At 45.7% G+C, this 23,599-nt stretch overlaps 12 protein-coding genes across 12 annotated transcripts; 7 read left to right on the top strand and 5 right to left on the bottom strand.

The window, feature by feature from the left end:
- Positions 1-854: 854 nt before the first annotated feature.
- CANTADRAFT_51643 (L-serine/L-threonine ammonia-lyase) lies at positions 855-1,862 on the bottom strand (the record flags this gene model as incomplete). The annotated part of the gene is made up of 1 exon (XM_020209972.1): positions 855-1,862. The coding sequence occupies one exon, from the start codon at positions 1,860-1,862 to the stop codon at positions 855-857; it is 1,008 nt and encodes a 335-aa protein (XP_020064420.1).
- Positions 1,863-2,171: 309 nt separating this feature from the next.
- CANTADRAFT_22047 (uncharacterized protein) lies at positions 2,172-2,867 on the top strand (the record flags this gene model as incomplete). Its single annotated transcript, XM_020206777.1, has 1 exon — positions 2,172-2,867. One exon carries the CDS (start codon positions 2,172-2,174, stop codon positions 2,865-2,867), a length of 696 nt encoding a protein of 231 aa, XP_020064419.1.
- Positions 2,868-3,711: 844 nt separating this feature from the next.
- On the bottom strand, positions 3,712-4,299 carry CANTADRAFT_6441 (cyclophilin-like protein; the record flags this gene model as incomplete). Its single annotated transcript, XM_020210890.1, has 2 exons — positions 3,712-4,242; positions 4,288-4,299. The coding sequence occupies 2 exons, from the start codon at positions 4,297-4,299 to the stop codon at positions 3,712-3,714; spliced, it is 543 nt and encodes a 180-aa protein (XP_020064418.1).
- A 194-nt stretch (positions 4,300-4,493) lies between these two features.
- CANTADRAFT_251479 (uncharacterized protein) lies at positions 4,494-7,613 on the top strand. Its single transcript, XM_020207336.1, has one exon. It carries the CDS (start codon positions 4,844-4,846, stop codon positions 7,184-7,186), a length of 2,343 nt encoding a protein of 780 aa, XP_020064417.1. The 5' UTR covers positions 4,494-4,843; the 3' UTR covers positions 7,187-7,613.
- On the bottom strand, positions 7,405-7,965 carry ERV25 (Erv25p). Its single transcript, XM_020207711.1, has one exon. The coding sequence runs from the start codon at positions 7,918-7,920 to the stop codon at positions 7,414-7,416; it is 507 nt and encodes a 168-aa protein (XP_020064416.1). The 5' UTR covers positions 7,921-7,965; the 3' UTR covers positions 7,405-7,413.
- A 192-nt stretch (positions 7,966-8,157) lies between these two features.
- On the top strand, positions 8,158-8,682 carry CANTADRAFT_26265 (mitochondrial 54S ribosomal protein bL33m). The gene has a single exon (XM_020207710.1). It carries the CDS (start codon positions 8,280-8,282, stop codon positions 8,493-8,495), a length of 216 nt encoding a protein of 71 aa, XP_020064415.1. The 5' UTR covers positions 8,158-8,279; the 3' UTR covers positions 8,496-8,682.
- A 552-nt stretch (positions 8,683-9,234) lies between these two features.
- CYM1 (Cym1p) lies at positions 9,235-12,342 on the bottom strand (the record flags this gene model as incomplete). The annotated part of the gene is made up of 1 exon (XM_020210066.1): positions 9,235-12,342. The coding sequence occupies one exon, from the start codon at positions 12,340-12,342 to the stop codon at positions 9,235-9,237; it is 3,108 nt and encodes a 1,035-aa protein (XP_020064414.1).
- Positions 12,343-13,044: 702 nt separating this feature from the next.
- Positions 13,045-14,028, top strand: OAC1 (Oac1p; the record flags this gene model as incomplete). The annotated part of the gene is made up of 1 exon (XM_020210019.1): positions 13,045-14,028. The coding sequence occupies one exon, from the start codon at positions 13,045-13,047 to the stop codon at positions 14,026-14,028; it is 984 nt and encodes a 327-aa protein (XP_020064413.1).
- Positions 14,029-15,725: 1,697 nt separating this feature from the next.
- On the top strand, positions 15,726-18,398 carry MUB1 (Mub1p; the record flags this gene model as incomplete). The annotated part of the gene is given in 4 exon segments (XM_020208711.1): positions 15,726-16,177; positions 16,197-16,351; positions 16,720-16,870; positions 16,994-18,398. Coding segments are annotated over 4 exon segments (2,163 nt in total), but the record flags the coding sequence as incomplete, so codon positions are not given.
- Positions 18,399-18,707: 309 nt separating this feature from the next.
- MMS21 (SUMO ligase) lies at positions 18,708-19,505 on the top strand (the record flags this gene model as incomplete). Its single annotated transcript, XM_020210032.1, has 1 exon — positions 18,708-19,505. The coding sequence occupies one exon, from the start codon at positions 18,708-18,710 to the stop codon at positions 19,503-19,505; it is 798 nt and encodes a 265-aa protein (XP_020064411.1).
- A 1,063-nt stretch (positions 19,506-20,568) lies between these two features.
- On the top strand, positions 20,569-21,165 carry CYP5 (peptidylprolyl isomerase family protein; the record flags this gene model as incomplete). Its single annotated transcript, XM_020208445.1, has 1 exon — positions 20,569-21,165. A coding segment is annotated over one exon (597 nt), but the record flags the coding sequence as incomplete, so codon positions are not given.
- Positions 21,166-21,517: 352 nt separating this feature from the next.
- On the bottom strand, positions 21,518-22,321 carry CANTADRAFT_51633 (mediator of RNA polymerase II transcription subunit 6; the record flags this gene model as incomplete). Its single annotated transcript, XM_020209970.1, has 2 exons — positions 21,518-21,607; positions 21,644-22,321. 2 exons carry the CDS (start codon positions 22,319-22,321, stop codon positions 21,518-21,520), a joined length of 768 nt encoding a protein of 255 aa, XP_020064409.1.
- Positions 22,322-23,599: the final 1,278 nt, after the last annotated feature.

The following is a 23,599-nucleotide window of genomic DNA, read 5'->3' as shown; positions in this document are numbered from 1 at the left end:
ACTGGGTAGAGCAGTGAAAGGGAAGCTTAGAGTGTCTGGGCAGGATGGTGATGGTGTAAGAACAGGAAACAGAGAACGAAGGAGCTGGAGGCGAAGATGGACAGTTAGGAGGAGCGAACAGTCGCAATGGATTGTTATGCTAGGTAGGCAGTTTAGTATGTTACATGGGATGCAAACTGGGAGGAGATGGATGCGTTAAAGGAAATCAAGAACATTTCAGGACCAAGCAGTAACACGACATCTTTTGGGCTAAGAGTCGTTAATGTTAGTCATAGTAATTGGTATTTTTGGTTATTCAAAGTGAATTTTACAACTCGTCTGGCAGGCAGACATGACTTTCTGCACTATCGGATACGCCTGAAAATAAGTAAAGATACCGTGATTAGAACAATTGAGCTGCAGAAGTAAGGCTTGGGTGGAATTGAACCAGATTTTGCATTGTATCATCTTTTGAGCCAAACAACTCAGTTGATGTTTAAAACGAGACATTGAAGGAATCTTCTCATTCTAGTTAGTGGATGGGATTTCGCTACTGATGTCCTAAACTTTATGCAATGAAAGCTAATCAAATTGTTCTTCTATTCTACTATTAAAATTTAATATTCATAAGTATTTACTGTTCATTCATCCAAAAAGGAACTTTGAAGAAGTTTAATAATATCTAGTTTTGACAATTATCGACCACAGGGCCATATTGGAATTGTGTGGTGATAATTGACCATCTATTTCATGATTCTAATTGACCCTTATGCCGTGGGCCATTCTTTCAATCTTTGCATCCATTATTAGATCGGTATTAAAATAACAATCAAGTAATAATAATGCTACAGCTGCTGTATGTTCTTCATGCCACTCTATTGCACATTACCAGCCTCCACAAGCTTGCGATACTCTTCAAGAATGCTCTGGTCAACTCCAGTTCCTCCACACACTACAAATACAATCACATCGTCCTGGGTCAATTTTCCAAACACCTTCTCCAACTGGTCCACTTTGCCATATGCAAATGCCATCGTGGCCCCGCAAGCAGGCTCCACTAAGGATCCAGTGTGGTCAAAGTGGTCTATCACTCCCTGAACCGCATCCAAGTCATCAATTACCTTCACAGTTGTGGGGTAGCTTGCATGGTTGTCCAACGATTTTTGAGAAATGTATGGCGACCCCAAAGATGTAGCCAACGTCTTTATATTTGCTAGTCTGACCACTTTGCCAGCATCCAAGGCTGAACTGAAGCAGTTTGTCTGTGTGGTCTCCACCGCAAGTACTGGAACCGAGAGTCCGTTTCGTTGCAATCCCTCAACCACACCATTGTACAAGCCACCTCCCCCGACACTACACACCACACCCTTGATATTGTCAGCCGTAGTATCAGCATTTTCTAGCTGCTGGAGGAGCTCGTCGACCAATTGGGCATGGCCGTCCCAGATGATAGGATCGTCAAAAGGATGGCAGTAGACAGGATAAATCGAGTCGTCAAGCGAGCCAATGACAGTGGTACGGAGGTACTCATCAGCTTCACCCCAATGGGCACCATGGACTATGACTGTGGCCCCCAATGCTTCGAGTTGACTGATTACGATTTTCTTGGAGATGGTGGGAAGCACCACCGTGCATTTTAGACCATAGTGCTTGCTGGAGAAGGCAGCTGCGAGTCCTGCGTTACCTCCCGAGGAGGAGAAGATGGCCACATTGGTCTTACCAAGAGTTTGAGCCTGGTGAATCAGGTGTCCGATCAAATGCCCCAAGCCTCGGAGTTTGAAGGACCCAGAAGGTTGTTCCGATTCGTTTTTGAAGAGAATTTTGAAGTGGTTGTGAGGAAATGTGACGAGAGAGGTTGAGATAGAGGGCTTCGTGGACGTCATGGTTTGAGGATACAAGTGGTATGTGGGGTGGAAGAGTTCTGCTGGTAGGCGAAGAATGTGACCTCAAGACAGTAATTGAGATTAGTGGCTTGTGAGTGCTGGAAACTAAGATTCGGGGATGAGTCAGGGTTGTATCTCGTTTACACAATTATCTGATGATACTCTAGGCTATGTGAATGTTTCTCAACTATACAAACTTCTAGGCTGGGTGGATTTCAATGGCTAATTTCTCAACCAATTCTCAGATCAAAGTACCTCATTTGCAGTGCTTATCAATACGTGCGCAGATCACCTCTCCTTCCACCACCTATGGCCAAATCTAGAAGAAACGACGGGTTCGCCAAGTCCAAACAGTTTGAGCAGCTCAACCCAGATATAGAGGATGAGATTCTTGAGGTTTATGCCCAACTCACTGCTGAATCTCCTGACTTGTTCCTCCATCAACTACCAGAATTTTTCACATTCTTGAAAGTGCCCCATTGCTTCATCTATGATATCTTGCAATGTACAGAGTACTACTACGAGTTCATGCAGCGGGACAAGTTGGTGGTGGACGCTAGAAATGTGAAGCAGCAAACCACTATCAACTTGCTTCAGGCATATACCATTACTGGCTCCGATTCCGATTTGATCGATATCGTGGATATCGATAAGCTAATACGGCATGGCAACAAGCTTGTCAAGTTCCGCAACAACTATCACCACATATACGAGAGCTGGAAATTGTTCGTGCAGGCAGCGTCAGACTCCACCTCCAAATCTGCCATTGTACACTACAAGCTAAGTCTTCCTGACTTGAAGCGCATCAAGGCAGTATTGAATTTGGATGAAAGCGAGGGAAGAACCAGTTTTAGTGACTCTCTTTTGATCGATATGCTCAGCTGCTGCTCGACCGACTCCGACGGAAATATAATCAACTTCGACTTCGATAAGCCCAAGGAGGGATCGTACTTGTCCATTAAAGACTTCGCCGAGATTTTGGGCAACTTGGGAGAGCTCGAATAGAGGTACACGAGCTTCGGATTGATACATCAGGATGCAAAGCACAAACCTAAAATTTCTATCCGGAACTGAATCCTCATTTCATACTTCAAGACGAAACCGCAACGTAAAATAACTACCCGAATACTCGCATTCATACATCAGGACGCCCTAAAAACATCCCACCAGTACCTCAATCACTTGCTTCGGTGTCAACCTACGTAAAATTACTCGTTTGCACAATGCATTAGTGGAATTGAATTATTTATTTTGATGACTGGATGAGATGCAAGAAGTAAATATTCATCACATCTCACAAATCACAGTTCACGAACCCTTCCTTCGAAAAGATTCACACCGAGGCTACAGTACTAAAAAGCATTATATACCATTTGGGAAAATGTCATTTTTGAGGGAGGCCACCTGCCCTTGCTAATTGAGATTTGTATCATTTCATGAAACTTCCCACACTCCTAGTATTATGTGACAGCTGGATGTTGCCAACTATTCCTGTTCTTAGTCAGTGGTAACGACCCAATTCTTGGTGTAGAATATAGTTTCTAGACTTTGGCAACCTCTTGAATTCGTACAAATGGTGAAGGAGTAGTACTTAGACTTGTTCCACCGATAGTCGTACAAGTGGTGATGTACAAGAGATCTCCACTAATAAAATACCAATCTCCGAGCATTCGTAATGTATTCTAATAAGCACCAACTTCAATTCAATAGTTTTCACTCCATTTAATTCTCTGAATTTACTACCTTTTGAGAAGTAGTAGAGGACTACCGAATTAACTGGTAGGATCTCAAGTCAACACCAGAAAGGTATCATTAACGCGAGCAAAGAAAGCCAAATGACCGATTTACTTCAGGCGACTGCAAACGGGTTGTAGTGGACTGTGACATCGTCGATCCACGCCTCGCTCTTCCAGTAGCCCTTGACCTTGCCGTTCTTTCCCGCACTCAATTGTTCGTCGTGCTCGATCTTGGAGAGTGTGTCGAGCCCGTCAATCACCTCCCCCAAATAAGTGTAGTTGTCTTGTGTGATCAGCAGGCTATGGGCCTCTGAAAGTACGAAAAAAAACTGCGACCCCAATCCGTCCTCAGTAGCTGGGTTATTCACGGCATAGATAGAGCCTCGTTTCGCCAGCGGGGCCGCCTGGGACTTCACTTCAATGGCAGTGTAGACATGGCTGGGGTTGGCAGGACTGGACTGTTTTCCTGTGTTGGAACTGTCGCCTGTTTGGAGGATAAAGTTGGGGATATACCGCAAGATTCTCACTCCTGAGTAGGTGCCCATTGCGCAATGGACGAGGAAGTTCTCGCCATGCTTGCGTTGGGAGGCATCGTGGGCGTCGTAGTGGAGTTGGACCTTCAAGGGTCCTGTTCGGGTCCAGATCTGGGGTTAGTGCGGTTCCATGGTGACAGAGGATGGGGAACTTACCGTTAGTGACATCGTGCTGGCAGATGGTATGTGAGAATTGTCCCTGGACCTAGCGGGATAATCCCCATCGCTGGTGCGAGCGCTCGCTAGCGTGATTTGTTAGCGAGCCATCCGCCGCTGGCGCCGCCAGCTGGTGGAAGCAGAAAAATTCCTCGCTGTGCAAGCTTTCAATTTTTACTCTACCGCCACCTTCCAGCGTCTACCATCGCCACCACCTCCATCCAATCCCCACCACCCTGCTGTTGCCACACCACCTACCACAGCTACTGCTCACGCCTGTTTGCCGCCTTCCACTCGCCGTCCTTATCAGCTTATCGGAGGTCGCCCATCATCTCACTTGCACCAAATCAACAAACAATCCAGAGGCTCTGGAACCGTTAGTACCAGCGCGAAACGGCTTCCCCAGTCAAGCCCGCCCGCCATACCACGGTACTACGCCCCCCAGCCTCCTGCTGTGCCCCAAACAGCCGTGAACCAGCCGTTGTGACCCCAGCGGCTCTCACTCCCTAAGTGGCTCACCACTTTAGTGTTCATACAAAAGTTGCAAATAGCGCGGATGCACAGTCTCTTCGATCTAACTACACACTTAGACGCCCAGGAAAGGTTCGTGTATCAGATTATCCCGGAACTCGCCCAGCTCGACCAGCCAATCAACCTCAACAATGTCAGACAGTTTGACGAGCTTCTCTCGCATTACGAAACCAGCTTCAACACCAACGCGTGGCTCGCCTCCAACGACCCCATCAACCTGGTGCTACCATCCTACAATGTGCTCCGAATCGTGTTCACGCTAGCAGCTCGCAGTCCTAACACCAACTGGAGCACCAAGCACTTCACCATGGCGGGAATCGCTCCCAGCAACGACTATGTCAAGAGCTTGAACGAAGACTACGATAACTCGGTGCTCCGCGCCCCCCTCAACAAGCGCAGCGTTTGGCTTTTAGGAAAGTACCGTGACATCCTTGTCATGGACTCCCATCTGGACCCCATAGTCCAGCTCTTGTATAAGAAGGTTCTTGTTGTTCTAGGAGACTTCATCTACCAGTCCAGAGTTGTCAAAAGAGTCTCCACGTACTCGGGCCCCATCATCAAAAAGAGGCTTACACAAGCATCGCCCACCAAGCAGCTCAAGATCACCAATTTCTTCCAAAAGTCTCCCAGCAAGCCAGAGATTGTGGATGACCTAACCGAAACGGACCTCATCAGCGATTCCGAGAATGAGGCTACTGTTCTCGAAACAGCACCAAATATGGAAGACGAGCTATTCAAGTTCCAGGCATCTCCCCAAAAAAGCTTCTTACTAGAACCAAACAAGGATATCTCTGGCTTGAACGGCTCATTTCGATTGTTGGATTCTCTAACATCTAATAGCGATGCACAGGAAGTCGACAAACCTTCCAAACAATCAAAACCTGAAGATATGACTAAAGATTCACCGTTACATAAATGGGAGAACATTAAACTATACGACGACGATCTTTTAGGAAAGAAATTGAATCCAAAATTAAATTTGCAGTTCAATTTTTGGCTCTTAATGAATTGGGCTTTCTACTGTGCCGATCAATCTTCCAAATACAATAACAGCCATCTTAACTCATCATTCACTTCATATCACATTATTTATTCAACGTACAGTGACTTGTTTAGAGTCATGTACGATATCATTGCATTCAACTTTTTTCACACCATCAGGACTCACACCCATATCCAAGATAATCTAGATGATCTGTCTCAGGATATCATGATGTGTTTTTTCAGGAGCTCGAAAAGCTCGAGAACACTTGTATTATACCATTTGGAAGACTCTTCCTTTTTACTTTATTGCATGCTAACTCAATTGAGTTCAAGTCCAATCGATTGGTACGATCGTTTAGTTGAATATCTATTGAATGGTTTAGGTATCAGAAGCAACGTAACACCTGCTTCTTGTTATAATCGAGAAAGAATCATAATTAAGGGAGACAATGCTACGAAGGAAAAATTTATAATCCCCCCAAACTGGAAACCTAACGAATATGACGATAACATTGATTCAATGAGCATCCGTTTCAATTTTTTGTCACTTATCTACTACAGATCTTTGTTCTATTCAAGCGGATCGCTTTTGGGATTTGAACGTTTGACTGCAACTTCACAAAACCTGACACACCTCAATTCTCGAAGCTTGGTATGTGAATTGAGCCGCAAATTTGAAGTCATTGATGTCAAATACTTGAAAGAATTTTTTGCATGTGGCCGAATTGAAAATAAGTTTGTACCTCAATTCTATAACATTTCAATGTTGGTAGAACTTTCACAAACTTTATTATTGGATATCACCAAGGTAGTGGACTATGATCTGTTCATCTTGAGGAGGAACTATGGAAGTAACAGTAATTTCTTGAGAGATGAAGAGGTTGAAGATAGTGATGAAGTCACGGAAATACTAGACAACGTGATTGAGATACCTGATGAAAGCGAGACTGAAGCTATTTCAGACGAGCCATTACCAAAACAGAAACCTTCCCAGGTCACCCCTTGGCAATTTACGAACATGTTTAGTATTTTGGAAGCACTCGGAAAGCCTGAATGCTACCTTCCTATTGTCGAAGACGAAACCTACAAATCCTTGGATCAATTTGAACAGTGCTGGTGGAAGGTTAACTTTTTGTTAGAATGGTTACTAGACTTGAGCTTTGAAGACTTGGAAGATTTTCTCAGGAAGGACCCGCCCCAAGATATCAGACTTAGTGGCATTGAAGAGAAGTGTGTTCATGCTGATTCTTTGAGGGAACTGATATTCAAGGGTTACTTGGATACCGTCAGATCAAGTGACAAGAAATCGGAACTTATGTCCTCAATACAGAACTGGACAAAATTTAAAGACATTTACGAAATAAGAATCCATACGTTAGATTAGTAGTAGTACACGTCAAAGGTTAATCTGATTAAGTAGCAGAGTCCATAAGTTAGATCATAGTACACGTCAAAGGGAACTTTGAGTAGGTAGCGGAAAGAATTTCCATATTACGCACGTGACGCGTGGAATTTCATCTACCGTGTCAGTCTACAAGCATGAAATCACCGCCAGCAAGGCTGGCGCACGTATACTTATAGTGAGGATACCCCCATGAAACAATCGATGCTTCAAATGATGTGCTTGACCTTGAAGTAGTGTCTCAAGTACTGGATTTGCCAAGCACCCAAGCCGATCAAGGAAATAATCACAATGGTGGAGAAATACTTGACTCTATCGTTGGTGGATTCGTTGGTGTCTCTCATTCTCTCTTCTCTTCTCTTCAAGTATTGCAATTCCTCATAGATTTCTGCGGTCAAGTCTTCGATTCTTCTCAATTCAAGCTCCACAGGCTTCAACTTCTCCGAGGTCTGGATGGCGTTCCAGTCTCTGGCAGCAGAACCACTCTCGATTTCCAACTCGACTTCTCTGGACAAGTGCCCCTTGTAGGCAGGGTTCTTGAGGTTGGTGAAACAAACATCGAACGCAGCACTGTGATGACTGGTGAACGCAACCTTGGAGGTGCCGACGATGTCCGACTTCTTTCTGTACTCGTTTCCAAGCAGGTCGACCACGTAGAAGTCCAACGTCTGCCCATCGCCATGTCTGCCGTTGGTCTTGATGTTGATGACGACCATGCTTTCTTCTTGGACAAAGTCACGAATACACACGGGCTGGGGGTANTTGACGGTGGCTGGCACTTCCAAGTGCAAGGCAGCGGCCAAGGATGCAATGAATGCTATAACAAACAACAATTTCATCTTTGGTTGCGGTGGTGGGAGCAATTGGTGTTGTTGACTTGATCTATGGCGTGTCCATTTTCTCCACCAAAAATTTTACGCGTGCGCCTTACGTAAGCGGCGGTGTTGTCCTTGGGGTTGCGCAAACTGTCAGGGGCCCGCACAGACTGCCCGAATAGGCAGTCGGTAAAAATTTCACCCACCAGCGAGCTATCTTCACATTTAGCACCACCACTAACCATCCACAACATCCCACCATGGCCAAGCCCAAGTCCACCCACACCATGGTCAAGCTCATCTCGGCCGCCAAGACAGGCTACGAGAAGTGGTTCAACATCCCCAGACACCAGCCCAGATTGAACTTGATCTTGTACGATCCAAGAGCAAAGAGACACTGCTTGTTCACAGAGGACAAGAAGAGAAGAATACCCGAACAGGCACCCAAGGACTTTATCAGAAAACATCGTGTGTAACGACTTGTATATAGTTATGAATGATTGAGAAGAACGACGTGGGAGAGAAGAGCCAGATAGAGAAGCCAAAAGGAAGAAGGCAGGGAAAGAGGAAGAGAAAGAGGAAGAGAAAGAAGGAAGAGAAAGAGGAAGAGAAAGAAGGAAGAGAAAGAAGCAATCATGGAAAGAAAAAGGACGCAAGGGCGTTGGAATCGGAGTTTATGACGAAGAAATTCTACCATTACAAGTCACTGAAGATACAGAAAGTAACACAAGGTTGGCTAATCACAAGAATAAGAACACAAGCAGAGAAAAACACATAATATCGATCAAGAATGCCACATACATCAAGACAAATGCTATCGACTAACGAACCTATTATTTCACTCACAAATCTATCAAAGAACGGGCCACAGTCAGCATTCGCTCTAGGAGCTTTGCTCTAATTTTAGTCAACCACATCCCATCTCGTGTCTACCCATATCAGTCCTACTTCCCCCTGCCTCCTGCCCATATCAGAAAATGACTCCAATCTGGCTCTAAGCTCTTATACCCATCCTGTAGAACTGCGAGGATCGAAGTACATTTGTGCTCATTTCCTCTATGTATAACATCAAGGATTGAAGAGTCCTTGTGCTTATCTCCACAGCGTAGAACCTGCCCTCATTACCTCTACAGACCATCTAAAACAGCCAGCAATGCTAGCTCTCTATTAAGTTTTATTATATACAAGATGTGTGGCTAACTCCAATTTTCGGCTTCAGCTGGTAGCCAATTCCGTGACAGTCCACTTTTCGTCCACCTTCAACAACTTGTTGTCTCCAATAACCGTCACCAGGTCTTTGTCATTGCCAAGCAAGTACTTGTCAACCACATTCACCAAATCGTTGTTGTTGACACTCAAAAAGTTCTCTCTTCTCTCCTGTCTCATTTCATCAGTAATGCCATCGAAGAACTCGGTCGAACCCTGGCTGGAAATGTTTGTAGGAGCATCTATGCTTTGAAAAATTCTAAGCTTGGCCTGCTGCAAGTCATCGGCATCCCATTCTGCTTGCTTTCCATAATCAAACGATTCCTTAAAGGATTCAATGGATTTGACTGGGTTCGGATCTCTGTAAGAGTAGAAATTCAAAATACCTCCCAATCCATCATAAAGCAATCCTCCCCCGTAAGCACCGTTCGATTCTCTAATCACCGAGTGCAAGTGCTTGAAAGTCATCAATTGTGATAGCACTTGCAAACTGGCACCATCCTTATGGGCATAGTTGGAACCCAACTTGGCAAGAGAAGCGTACCCTACCTGGTATGGCAAGTTAATCAAGGTGTAGTCATGGTTGATTCCAAGCTGATTTGAGTTGAATTTCTTGACCAATGCATCCAATCCATCGCCCTTGATAACTGCTCCCTTATGCTTGCTGATTGATTCATCAAACTTCTGTAAGAGCTTCTCATTCTCTTCAATAATGGCTTTGTCACCTACCAACCGATACTTAAATTGTTGATGGGTACCATCGAGGATCAATTGTTTAATCTCCTGGAGAACAGGCAACACTTCTTTCACCAAGTAGTCCTTACCGTTCTTCTCCAAGTTGGCATTCATTTCAGTGACAAACTTCACTTGGCTCATACCACCAATGATGTCGCTAACGTGCTTGGTAGCTGTCAACTTGGAGCTGCTGTAACCTCCCGAGTAGGAGTGGCCCCGGTCAGCAATCATGTTGAGCTGGTTTTGTCCCAAGTTCTTAATCAATTGGTATAATTTGTCGACTACAGCACTGTCGTTCGCATCGAGTTTAGTCTGAGTCAAAATCTCATTCCACAAGCTGTAGATGTTAGATGAGTTCTCCTTGAGCGACATCCCCGACAAGCTGAATTGGAGCTTGGTTTGGCTGATATCAAACGGATTGGGAGAGGCGCGGAAGTTGAAAGAAATACCTCCAGTTAACTTTTGGATTTTGGTTTCCAACTCGGTGATCGATGTTTCAGAAGTTCCTGCCAAATTGGTGAGGCATGAGCTGAAAAGTGAAAGATACTGGTAGTACTTAGTGGGCAAGTAAGAGACGTCCTTGAGTGCGGAAACGTAGACGAGACCATTGGTATCCACAATTCTTTGCTGCACCTTTTTGCCATTGACCTCACCAAAAACCAAAGGATGGAAATCACCTTCCTTTGCAATGTCTTCCATGGTCAAGGTAGGTAACACACTACCATCTTGCTCTTCCAGTTGCTGCTTAGCAAGCACCAACCCCTGCTGGAAGATTTCCTCACGGTCTTCCTTGGACAAGCGCTCTACCTTCGCCTTGAGTTTGGCCTGTTCTACTTCGGCCAAACGGTCTTGGAACTGTTCGTCAGGAACCATAGTAAACTTGAACTTGCCAACATTTTCGTTGAAAACGGATTTGTCCAAGAGTTCTCTGAAAATCTCCATTCCATTCTCCTTGTAGTCATTCTTAAACTGAGTTAAAACAGTTTCAACCTCGAGTAACTTGATAGGATCCACATTATTGATCCAGCTTGGAATGATAGAATGCAAAAGCCCCAATCCGAAATCTGGCTTATGCTTTTTCAAATTCAACTCTATTTGGTGGAGAATGGCCTCAACACGTTCAGCGAACGACGATGAATCAGACAACTCGGGAAGGACCTTAGTCTTGAAAATATCAAGAATTTTCTCCTCCAAGGTGTTGACTGTTTCAATAGAACAATTGGTTAATCCTAGCGTGAACGAAGCTAATGCAGTGGTGGTATCAAAACCCGAGTTTGGTGCAAAATCCTCACCCAACTCGCTTTCAACCAATTCCTGGTAGAATGGAGAAGAATGGCCGTCGCAAAGTAAAGAGCTCAAAATTTTCCACTTGAACACATCATAGTGGTTGGCTTCGTCGAGGGGGTTGCCCAAATTCCACGTGATAGATGATTTGTATTGAGATGCAACGGGTCTAGGAGACATGGTATCGATAGGTCCAGGGACCGACACCTCTTTGGTGTAACCAGGAGTGGAAAATGCGGGCAACTTGATGTCACTGTTGGGCGAAAACTCCTTGCTGACCTTAAATTCATCGAGATACTGGCCCAATCTCTCTAAGTGGTTTTCCAATGGAATAGAGCCATAGGTGAAGGTTTTGGAGTTGGAAGGCTGGTAGTTTCTATGATGGAACTCACGCAACTGTTCGTACTTCAAATCAACAATGCTTTCGGGGTTTCCGCCTGAGTTGTTCAAGGTTGGGTAGATCGATTCCAAATAGCGAATGTAGAAGTAGTAGGCAGAATTGGAGTTCTGGCCCTTCATTTCGTTGTACACAACACCCTTGAAGGTGATGTCACTGGAAGGGTCGTCAGTGGTCGAGTTTTCGAGTCTCCAGCCCTCCTGAGTAAAGTCGTTGTAGGTCAATAATGGCTGAAACACCGACGACAAGTATACATCCATCAAGTTTTCGAAATCTTTGGCGTTGGTGGTGGCGAACGGGTAGTAGGTGTAGTCGTGGCCAGTCATGGCGTTCATAAAGTTGCTCAACGACCGGTTGGTCATCTTGAAGAACGGATCTCTAACAGGGTACTTGGTGGACCCACACAACGTGGTGTGTTCCAAAATGTGAGGCACTCCGGTGGCATCGGGAGGGTTTGTTTTGAAGGCAATCAGGAAGACGTTGTTGGTGTCGTTTTTGGAGTCGAGATGGAGATGTTCTGACCCTGTGGCAGAATGCTTCAAATGGACAGCAGTCAATGAGAATTCAGGAATGGATTGGACGTTGTTGATTGTGAATCCGTGCACATTTTCTCCTATGGCGTACTTTGAAGCTGATGCTAAGAAGCGTCTCCGAAGGCCTAGAGCCTTCTGCTTCGAACACAAGAAATGGCGGTTCAACATGGTGTGGGTTGATTCGGAGTATGGGAAAACCTTTAGTAGTGTGGGTCACGTGGTCCGATGGCGATAAGCGAGACATACGACATACGGGAGGCGACAAATAGGGATGAAAGTGGTGGAAAAACTAGTAGAAGAGGGTGCCGGGCAAAGGAGGTGCCGGGCAAGGAGGTAGAGCAACGAGAGTGGAGCAAGGGGGGCGGGAATTTGCAAAGGTAGAGAGGAGGTATGTTCAAGTAATCCACTGTGAAGAGTACCTCGTATCGTCTACAAAACACGGTTGCCTGATGAAATAATTCGGGACATAAGGACATCTTCAGGTCCAGAGTAATAGTCGGTGACAAGCACTATAGAATACTGGTCGAAACATCCACATACAGATCCAGCAATGGTCAGCAATTACGTAATTGCTGACTCACTAGCATCTGATTACGTCATCACTGATTCCGCGTTCCAGACCGCCCCACCACCCCACCGGTACCGGCGATGCGCATCTCAAGGCTTAGCACCCAAAACTCGCCTGCCCGGCAAAAGCGGACAGATCCACGCCAGCCACCTGCTCGCCCAGTGCCGCCAGGCCGGACCCTCGGCCGCGGTCCCTGCATCCTGGCTGCAGCGCACGAAATCAGCCGAAATCGTCAGGTCACGTGACCTAACCTCGCTTCCTATACCTATACCGGCTGAAATTTTACGTCCTCCAACATCACCATGTCCCTGGCACCACCAAACACAGGCAAGTCGGCTGCCGAGCAGCTATCGACCGCAGGGTCCATTCTCGCCGGCGCTATAGCTGCGTGTGGTGCAGTCACGTTCACCAACCCCATTGATCTCATCAAGACCCGGATGCAGCTCCAGGGAGAACTCATCAAGCTGGCCAAAGACGCTCCCGTGCTCTATCGCAACCCGTTCCAGGCGTTTGGACTCATTGTGCGTACCGAAGGTATCCGTGGCATCCAGCAGGGCCTCATCTCAGGATATCTCTACCAGATAGGATTGAATGGGTGCAGAGTAGGCTTCTACGAACGTAGCAGATACTACCTCACCAAAGTGCTCCATCCTGGCAGTTTGGGCGAGGACGACAAGGTACCCCAGAAGCTCCACATTAACGTGTTGGCAGGCATGGTTTCGGGAGCCATTGGGTCGGTCGTAGCCAATCCACTCTTCCTCATCAAGACCAGAATGCAATCCTACACCAAGGCCCATCTGGACACTTTGGTGGGCCAGCAGACGTTCTACCGAGGCGTATGGGACGGTTTATCCACCGTGTACCGTGCAGAGGGCTTCAAGGGCTTGTATCGTGGTGTGGATGCTGCCATCATGAGAACAGGTGCTGGATCTTCAGTACAATTACCCACCTACTACTTGACGAAAAACTACCTCGTAGCACACTCAGTTTTTGCACCCACCTCGATCTGGCTCCACCTCGTGTCGTCGTCAGTGGCAGGTGCAGCCGTGGCAGTGGTGATGAATCCGTGGGACGTGATCTTGACCAGAGTCTACAACCAGAAGGGAAATTTGTATTCGGGACCAGTGGACTGTTTCAGGAAGACAGTGCGGAATGAAGGCTTTGGAGCGTTGTACAAGGGATTCTGGGCCCAGTTCTTCCGGATTGGACCCCACTCAGTATTGATGTTGATGTTCATGGAGCAGAGCATGGAGTTTGTGTGGAAGGTGGAGCAGAGATTCAGATAATGAGTTAGAATATAGATCAGAGATGGAAGACATTGAGTGTTTAACACAGATTATGGAAAGTTTTTTAACGGGAGATGAGGACTATTAGTCCGGAAATTATGACACCAAGTGTTCCAAATTATGAATAGCTCCTGCCACAAATAGAGATAGAATAAATACCCAAGATTTACTAGAACAAGTAATGATGTAAGCGATGGTATAATTGATTGATGTCTGATAGAGAGAAATTTGGATTCCTTCAACATATGGAAATTTTTATTAATGTGAAGAGAGTGTTTATGAATCACGATTCATTAGTGGATACCAGGAGAATGGTTGGTCAGAGCGATGTCTGAAAGATTCTTGGAATTAATGAGTACGATATCCGTACTTTGTATAATAATCTTAGCGACAAGACTTATTGCTCTCGTTGTAACTTCATTTTTGGTATCTTCTATTATCAATGGCTAGAGGGAAAGAACTATTCAGTACGAACTAATAGCAGTGGGCTAAAATGCCGCAGAGAGGAAGAATGGAATGAATTAATAGGGTAATATACTATCGAGTGATTGTAGAGCCTATATTGGGGATTCATAGTAAGATCTAACTAGACACTATCCATAGCTAAAAGGTACCGGCAAATTATAGCGCAGATATAGTACTGGAAATATCATCTATGACTCAAAGATTTTAGGAGAAGGATTTAGGGGACGATATAATAATGTCAAGGGCTGAAAGAGGTGTATTTGAATAGGCGCAGCTGGAAGGTGTAGAGCGATATGATTATTTAATTCAAAATATAAATTACTTTGAATTATTTGTATACTTGGCTTAGAACACTAGACGAAAAGATTAGATCACGATTCAACATCGCTGGTTGCATGCTACAGGAGGGCCCATATAGCGAGATTAATCTGTATATTAGCCCGAACAGCGAATGCCGAATTACTGCGAATAGTTCGAGTTACTGCCAACAGCTCGATTCAATACCCAGTCCAGTAGCTATCCTGAAACAACAGCTGGTTCGATTTGTCCAGCCCCGTAGCTGTCAGCAAGATACATCAACTTAGGGCTTAGTACTATCCCTACGACGGAAAACTGCGAACCCACTAAAATAGTCTCCAGGAGCGCGAACCAGACAGTGAGTCCACACCTTTGGCAGGCAATCAACCGTTTGATGGCATAGTCGTTATGCTCATCAGTCCCGTGCGGATGTGCTCATCCGTGGCATCCTGACTGCTCGCCCGTGGCATCGCGGTCATTCCTTACTGATCATTCGCTTACGCGTAGCGAAGCAATTACCCGGTGCGATAGGGCGGACCCTGCGATTAGCGGGGCCACCGCAGGAACGGCAGCGCTAGCACAGATCTAGTGCGGGATGGGGATTTCTGCGATGAGCCACTAGTACCACCTCTCCTACCACTACTTCCGCAACTACTACTACCCTAGCCTCTCGTACCACCTCTCGAACCACCTCTCGTACCACCTCTCCTACTACCACCCTTAGTGCCACCACCACCACTACCACCACCACTACCTGCTCCCCATCCCTCCCTGCCTCCCGCCTCCCGCACTTCCGCCACCGCCCCAGCAGGTCACGTGCCACCAGTGGCAATCCACAAACCAATCACAACCCGCTCCCTCCCATCCCCACCTATAAGGCCCATACATGCCCACGCTGTGCTAACCGTCTCCCCATCCATCCCGTCGTCACCCCCATGCGTGAATCCAACTACAAGGCTGTGTCCTCCAACAAAGCGGCCGTCACCATCACCACCAGTCTATATGATCGGAGGGCGCTAGACGTCACCTCCGATAAGCCGTTGGTCAACTCGTTGAACTACTTGACGTACCTCGTATCGTCGCTGGCCAAGGTCCGTGAGACCCTCAGTGCCGATGGAGGCATCGAACGGTTGGTGGAAATCCTCCACGAGTGCCACAACGCCACCTTCAACTTGAACGACACCATCTTCAACAGCGAGAAGAAGCTCCTCACTGCCTGGAAGTGGACGTTGGCGTTCCAGTGCTTGGTCTTGGTGGGCACCCGAGGCACCGAGAAAATCAGGCAGAAGGTGGTCCAGGCTGGCATCTTGCCCATCATCGCTACCGTGTTGGACAACTATCTCTCGTTGCATGAACGCACGTTTATCCACGCCAACTCGAGGCACCAGTTGCCCAGCATCGCCCAGACCCGCCCTTCCAACCACTACCAGCACCACTATCAACAGTTCCAACAGCAACAACAGCAGCAACAACAGCAGCAGCAGCAACAACAACAGCAGCAGCAGCAACAACAGCAGCAACAACAACAGCAGCAGCAACATCAACAGCAGCAGCAACAGGCGTCACAAAATGCCCAGTTCCCTCCCTTCGTCCCCACCCCCGTACAAGCCCAGCAACCACCCCCAGCATTCCAGAATGCCCAAGCACAAAGGTTTTCTGCCTCCCTGAACCAACATCACGAACACAACGAACACTCTACCCACCAGCATCTTCACATCCACCAGCATCAAGAAGAAGCCGCTCCTGGTCTGTCCCTGCAAGATCCTACCATTCACGGCGACCCTTCTGAAACCTCCCAGCCCCCCGTTGGAAACCCCCTCCATAGATTCGATATCCCTCCCCGTCAAGATCCACCAAACCAACAAATCCCTCAGCAGCCTCCATCCCAAATCTCTCAAGTGCAGCAATTTCCACTTCATCCCTCTCAAGCTGCCAATCCTATAAACTTATCAGCCACGGGTATAGAGAACACTAGCATAAGTACTACATTTCCAACCTATTTCAATAATAACCATGCCAACAATTTAACAAACGATGATTATGACAACTTGACGCTTGATCAACTCTTTAAGCTCATAAGGTTTAGTACATTTAATCTCCTGGCCACCACTTCGAACTATGACTCAGTAAACCCCAATCCTTCTCCTTCCAACAATTACAATGATTATATCAACCAAAATGTGAATATGATGAACAACTCCAGAAATACTTCTGTCATGAATGATGTACGCAGAAGACACATGATCATTCATATTATCAAAAAGTTGAAGGAAGAAAAGGAACTTGAGATCTTGGATGACCGTTTTCTTAATGATGGTGACTATGAAATGGACAATAACTTGCACTTTTTGACTAATTTATACTTGCAAGATTTCGAAACTAATAAGGCATTGATAAATTCGAAAATTGCCGTAAGAAACTTCACTGAGACCGGTGTGGTTATACCTAGGGATGATGATATTGTGTGGTCCTTGCAATTACTTGCCTACATTTCCAAGTATTCTTACTTGAAGGATGTCTTGCAGAACACCCATTTGGTCATTGACATGAGTATTAGAGATAAACAGTTGAAAATTTACCTTGAAAAACAAATGAAATTGAGCATTAAGAAAAACATGGCTTTCAAAATGAAACCAAGGCCTAAGATCACCCCGAGGTCTAGAAAATCAAAGAGAACTGAAACTCTTGAGGGCTCGGCAAGTTGTGAAGAGAATTCCACTTACCTTAAGCGTTTTAATCCATCTGCCTCTACTTCTCCCCAAATGTTGGATGATATAAATGCCATTCATAATGACAACTTCTTGTTGGATGAAGACAAATTCGAACTTTACAATAAAGCAAAGCAAACTTGTCTCACAGAAAATGCCGAAGTTGAGGATGAGGATGAAGACGACGAAATCGAAGATGATGAGGATGTGGAGGTCGAACTTGACAAAGCAGCCGAAGTGCAGATCGAGCCTGAAGAGAAATGTACCCATAATATTTATAATGAAGCCATTCAAGAAGAGGCTATGACAATCACGAAATCGGATTATGTTAATCAACTATACGAAGCTATTGTTAATTGCGAGTCAATCGTGGATGATCTTGAACGTGATATCAAGCTTTTCCAAATCAACGAAAAGATGAACAAGTACATTGAAGTGGAGAGCAAAAGATTGGTGCAAACCATTATTTTGAAACGCAAAGAAAAGAAAGAATTTTTAACCAAGAAATGGAATTATGATGATTACACTGGATTCGATATCGACGAGAAAAATGAAGACCAAGACGACTCGTTGATCGAATACAAGAAGGTGAATCTTTTCCCGATTGTTGAGAAGTTCACGTTCTTGACCGGTACCGACATGTACTACTGGTCAGGAGTAATCATGAGAAACTCGTGCAGAAGAAACGAACTCAGAGGTAGTGTTAGACAATGTGGAAACCTCGAATGTGGAAAGTGGGAGAGATACCCCCGCGAATTCCTGAAATGCCGGAGATGCAAACGTACCAAGTATTGCTCCCGAGAGTGCCAAATGCGAGCCTGGCACTGTCATCGAAACTGGTGTGTGCCTAGTAATTCTAGCACTACCACAAGCACCACCAACACTTCGGCCCAAACGCCTCACGATTCTGGTATTAACCCAGACGACTCCGTTAATGGCGGAGATGATGAATCAGAAGCGTAGTATAAGCTAATGAGACATGAACACCAACCAGCTGTAGGAGGGACACCGCAAGTGTAGTAGATCCAATAAGCCTAGAATCCCTTGGACGCGTAGCTTGTGGCGATAAGGTGCCTCGACGACCACTATCGCGATGTCTGGTAGCATAACATCCCCGAAAGACCTTCTCTCCATACATCTATACTCTATGTCTACGTGCAGGACGTGATATCCATATCTTCACGCATACCACTATCTGGATCCACCAAGATGGCTACCACTTTGCCCGACTACCTACCGCTCCACGCGTCCCTCAAGCATGACTTCGACAGGGCCACCGCGTTCAGACCTGCACTCTCTAAGCAGGTTCAAGAACTCGTCGATATGATCTTGCAAGACACCAAAAGATACATTGACCAGATGCTCACAGAGAGTGTAGAAGTCAGTGCGGTAGTGGGATCTAACTTGGCGAGCTTGGAAGCTCTTCTCCGCAGCCAGTTTGATCTTGCAAAGTACACCCAATCGGTGAAATCCACCAAGGAAAAGATCAAGCATGTGGGTAGAGAAGAGCCTGCGATATCTCTCGAAACCCTCGAGGTGTACCACGCCAAGGAACATGCCCTCAACTTTGCAGATGAGATAGATGAGCAGTTTCGCATGGAGAAGGAGGTCAATGACGTGGACGCTGAGTTTGCGGAGTTTCTCAAGAAGAATAACGATTATCAGAACTTGAAGAAGATGCTGTTTGTGATCGACAATCCCGAAGAGCCAATTCCTGACGATGAAGAGGACGAGGACTTGAATGTTTCGGGTGGTAAGATCTCCTTGAAGGATCCGATCTCGTTGAACTACTTTGCTGCGCCAGTGATAGCGAAGAGATGTCAGCACACGTTTGAAAAGGAGTCGATTTTGACCCATTTGGTCAGCAATAACAACTGTCCTATTAACGGGTGCACCAACAAAATCACGTCCAGTGACTTGGTGGAAGACCAGTTGATGAAAATCAGAGTCAAGGCGTACTTGGCCAAGGAAAGAAAGAGACATGAGAATGTGGCCAGGGTTGTATGAGAGGAAAATCAACAATTCCATGAGCTGATTTGGAAATATTGGAGGCTTACTATTTTTGAGTCTTGGGCTCGCTCGAGTATCGGAGGTGGACCATTTTCCTCACTAAGAGAGACAAGTTCCTCTCCATTTGTGTTTGCATCTCGCTAAGTTTGCTGTAAACGCCAGTAAGCTCTTCGAACCACTTCTGCTTTTTTTAAACAACCATGTTGGACAATCAAGAGTGTGCCCCACGCCCTAGTCCCAATAGAGGTTGTTGTGTGCCTGAAAGGACAGTTGGAAATTGTCTAACTTTTCTGTGTACTGGCTAATTCGGAGTATCAAGACTGGTTCATTATTGGTTCATTTTAACCAGACAAAGCTCCAGATATGACACAATGTTAGTTAATCTAGCTGCAACTATGAGGTATTTGGAGTAAATTCCCGAAGCCCCAGCGCAGTACCAATAAGTGCAATTGTGGGTAATTATTTATTTCTCTCCGTCCATATCAGAATCGTTCACAAACTCCACATCTATTCTTCCACTACATTTCTGATAGTTCGATTACCATGTCGGCAGGGCTGAAACCAATAAATAGCACCCAAATACTACCAGCCAGTCACATCGACTACTATTAGTCTAGTATGGAAACCTGCTTAGCTTTATTCCTACTTTTCGGACTTGGTTTATCCTGCTTCACCTGCAATATTGTGTCAGTGTCCCCATATTTTACATAGTTTCGTAAGTATTCCAATAGTAGCTCGTGGTTCTGAGACTTAAAATTATAGGAGAAAAGTGAACTTTGGGGGACTACAAATTTTCACACAGTTTCGAGATTGCCGATTTCAAGTTCCAACACTCAAAGAGTGACATTGGACGGTCGTGCCCATAATTGTATCCAATATATATCCTTCTTTCCCACTAATCATGTTCATATATGCCACAGATAGTGACGCGACATTTGCTAGGAAATTCTGCCCCAGAACAGTGGCGTTTCGCAGCCGCGCCGGTGGCGGGCACGTCACGTGCTAGCGACCAAACCACGTCAGATAAATTATCTCGCCAGTCAATTCTACCACCCCAATGATGAAGTACATTACCATCCTTGCTGTGATCGCCAGTCTTTTCCTTTTCTTCTTCAAGGAGTCGGTTGCTGTGGAATTGCCCGAAAACCCTCCAATCACCCACAAGGTGTACTTTGACATCACGGAAGATGACAAGCCTATAGGTAGAATCACCATCGGTTTGTTCGGCACCATCGTGCCAAAAACCGTGGAAAACTTCAGACAACTCGCCATCTCCGAAGACCCCAAGTTCCGTTACACCGATTCAATTTTCCACAGAGTCATTCCTAAGTTCATGCTTCAAGGTGGTGACTACGAAACCGGTCAAGGTTACGGTGGTAAGTCCATCTACGGTGGCAAGTTCGACGACGAAAACTTCACCTTGAAGCACGACAGACCATACAGACTCTCCATGGCCAATGCGGGCAGAAACACCAACGGCTCGCAATTCTTCATCACCACCGTTGTCACCAGTTGGTTGAACAACGCTCACGTTGTGTTTGGTGAAGTTCTTGATGGTTTCGACGTAGTTGACTACATTGAGAATGTCAAGACCAGTGCCGGAAACCGTCCAATTAAGACCATCAAGATCGCCAAGGCTGGTGAGCTTGAAGTTGAAGCAGAAGACATTCCAAAGGATGAGCTCTAATCGAGCTATCAGGGAAATTCTATCGGAATAATGGACTTCTACTATTAGCTAGTTTTAGGAGGTAATTGTCCTCCGCTGTAAATGTATGTTCTGGTCTTGTATTGTTCAATTAGATAGTTCTAGCAATTCTTCATGTAATGCCCTCGTTAGTGATGATGTGGTCTTCTACCATAAACTAGTTTCGGCAGGTAACCCCCTATTGTATCACTTTCAGTCCATGATCGTCTCTACTAGCTCTACCAGTACTTCGTGTCCCTATAATGCATGTTCTTGAATTGTACACCTATTAGCTGCTATCGAGTTCCCGCTAATTCATGTCAGCTCACGGGTCTGAACTGACCTTCAACCCCAACATTTCCACCGTACTTCCCTTGCCATACAAGGGTATGTCGTCAAGGTATATGCTTGGGGCCTCTTCTCCTGGTGTGGCGCCTCCGCTCTTGGGCACTGCCTGGACCACGTTATTCAACAAGTTGTTGAACGCACTGCTGGTGATTTCGATACCCTCGTTGGTGCTCATTTGGTTCGAAACGGAGTCCACGGTGCCAGCACTTCCTCCCACGGTCTGGGGAGTGTGCAACACGGGGGTTGCGCTGACGGGAGGCTTGGGTTGTGATGTGGACGGCGTGGACGCCACTGGCTGGGCGTTGTTGTACGAATGGCCCCCGTCCAGGATCTGATACTTGGTCATATTGTTCAACAAGTCGATGGAGTTTTTGAGCAGCAACACGCTGGAGAGAAGCCTGGATGACAACGCGTCGTAGATCTTGGGCGCCTGGTACACGTTGGCGCCAATGATGTAGTAGTCTTGCAAGGTCAACGTGCTGTTGGCGTCTAGCCGCCGTTGCTTGCGGATGATCCAGAAGTCTGGCTCTCGGTTATAGGCAATGACAAACTCCACTCCCGTCATCTCCAGAAGCCTGTTCTGGAAATACTGGTGGAACGACACTCCGATGGGGATCTGGATCTGTTGGAACTGAAACTGCATCATTAGCACCTGGTTATTGGAGGTTCTGTCGTAGAATGGCGAGAGGGCAAAGTACTCAAGCACATTTCCAGTGTGGAGACCTCTTTCCTGGATGAATTCGGGCGACTTCCATTGGATCTCGTCGAGCTGTTCTGCCATGGCCAGGATGAAGTTGATGGATTGGTGGTGATAAATGCGAGTCTGATCGAGTGGCACAAAAAAACAGGCTGCGAATGCGAGAAGATGGAGGCTGCGACGGAACCGAATGGGAGAGGCAGAGAGGGTAAGAATGTGAATGTGAAGCAGGAGAGACACACTAAGGCAGTGGTGACATCCTGTAAATTCCCCCCGTTTCGCTTTTCAGCAGTGCTGGAGGTTCTCACAAAGAATGTAGCTGAATTGGTTGCATTATATCATTAGAAGACTCATCAAGGACAAAAGGGATCAAAAGGATGCTGTTGTAGCCCTGTGATGAAGGACGTACAGTCTGGCGTCTCGTTTTGTTTTGGATGTTGACACTGGTCCTAAATTTAAAAAGATTATCCATAAAATTGATAAAATGAGTTAATTGATATTGGGGTGTTGGGGGAACGGCTATGGATATTGGAGTTGCTACACTTAATCTACTGGAAAAATGGTTATTTAGGGAGTAGAATGGAGCCTTTTGATCTCTATCACCGTGATTAAACCCTCCTGATCAGTGCTGATTGGATTTTGAGAGAGGATTGTAGATCTCTTCAAATCGTTGTAGTAACTACAAACCCTTACAATAATCTGGAACAAAGTGATAATTTAATGATAACTCTATTGGTGATTTCAGATGGTGATAACTCCTCCGAGATTATTAGTAAAAGTGGAGTGAACGACTCTGTAAACATCCAAAACTTCGGAAAGCAGATTTTAGGGCCAGTGTGAGAACAGAAATGGGAAGTATCCCCAGTTTCATGATCAAATTCCGAAATGTTATAGTTGGATACTGAAAATGGAAGAAAAATCACCGAATTGGAAGTGACCTCGAAATGAACTACAACCTGTATGTCTATAAATATAATGTTTTTTGTCAATTGGAAGTGTATATAATGTTCTCTCAAGATTACTTGTTAGGTTTCAAGTAACTAAGAAAAGCTTGCCCGGCAAACTATGAACCTATTGCATTGGAAAACATTTCATTAACTAATCATAAAATTTAATATTTGCAAACAATTTTGATAACAATAGATCTCTCATAATAACTTGACATATTAAGCCAATCGGGGTTTTCACAACGTATTCTCCAGTGTTACCTTATTTTTGCAGCAAGGCCACGATGGTATTTTGGTACCGCTTCTAACTTTACATCCTGACATAGCATTCTCTATCCCTCAAACCATGTATTGCTGAGAACTGTTCCAATCAGTTGTTAACTGTGGAACCCTCTGACGCTCCTCCTGAATAATA

The sequence above is a fragment of the Suhomyces tanzawaensis genome (assembly GCF_001661415.1).
Source record: "Suhomyces tanzawaensis NRRL Y-17324 unplaced genomic scaffold CANTAscaffold_4, whole genome shotgun sequence".
Classification (NCBI taxonomy): Eukaryota; Fungi; Ascomycota; class Pichiomycetes; order Serinales; family Debaryomycetaceae; genus Suhomyces; species Suhomyces tanzawaensis.
This window is presented reverse-complemented; position numbering and strand designations above follow the sequence as displayed.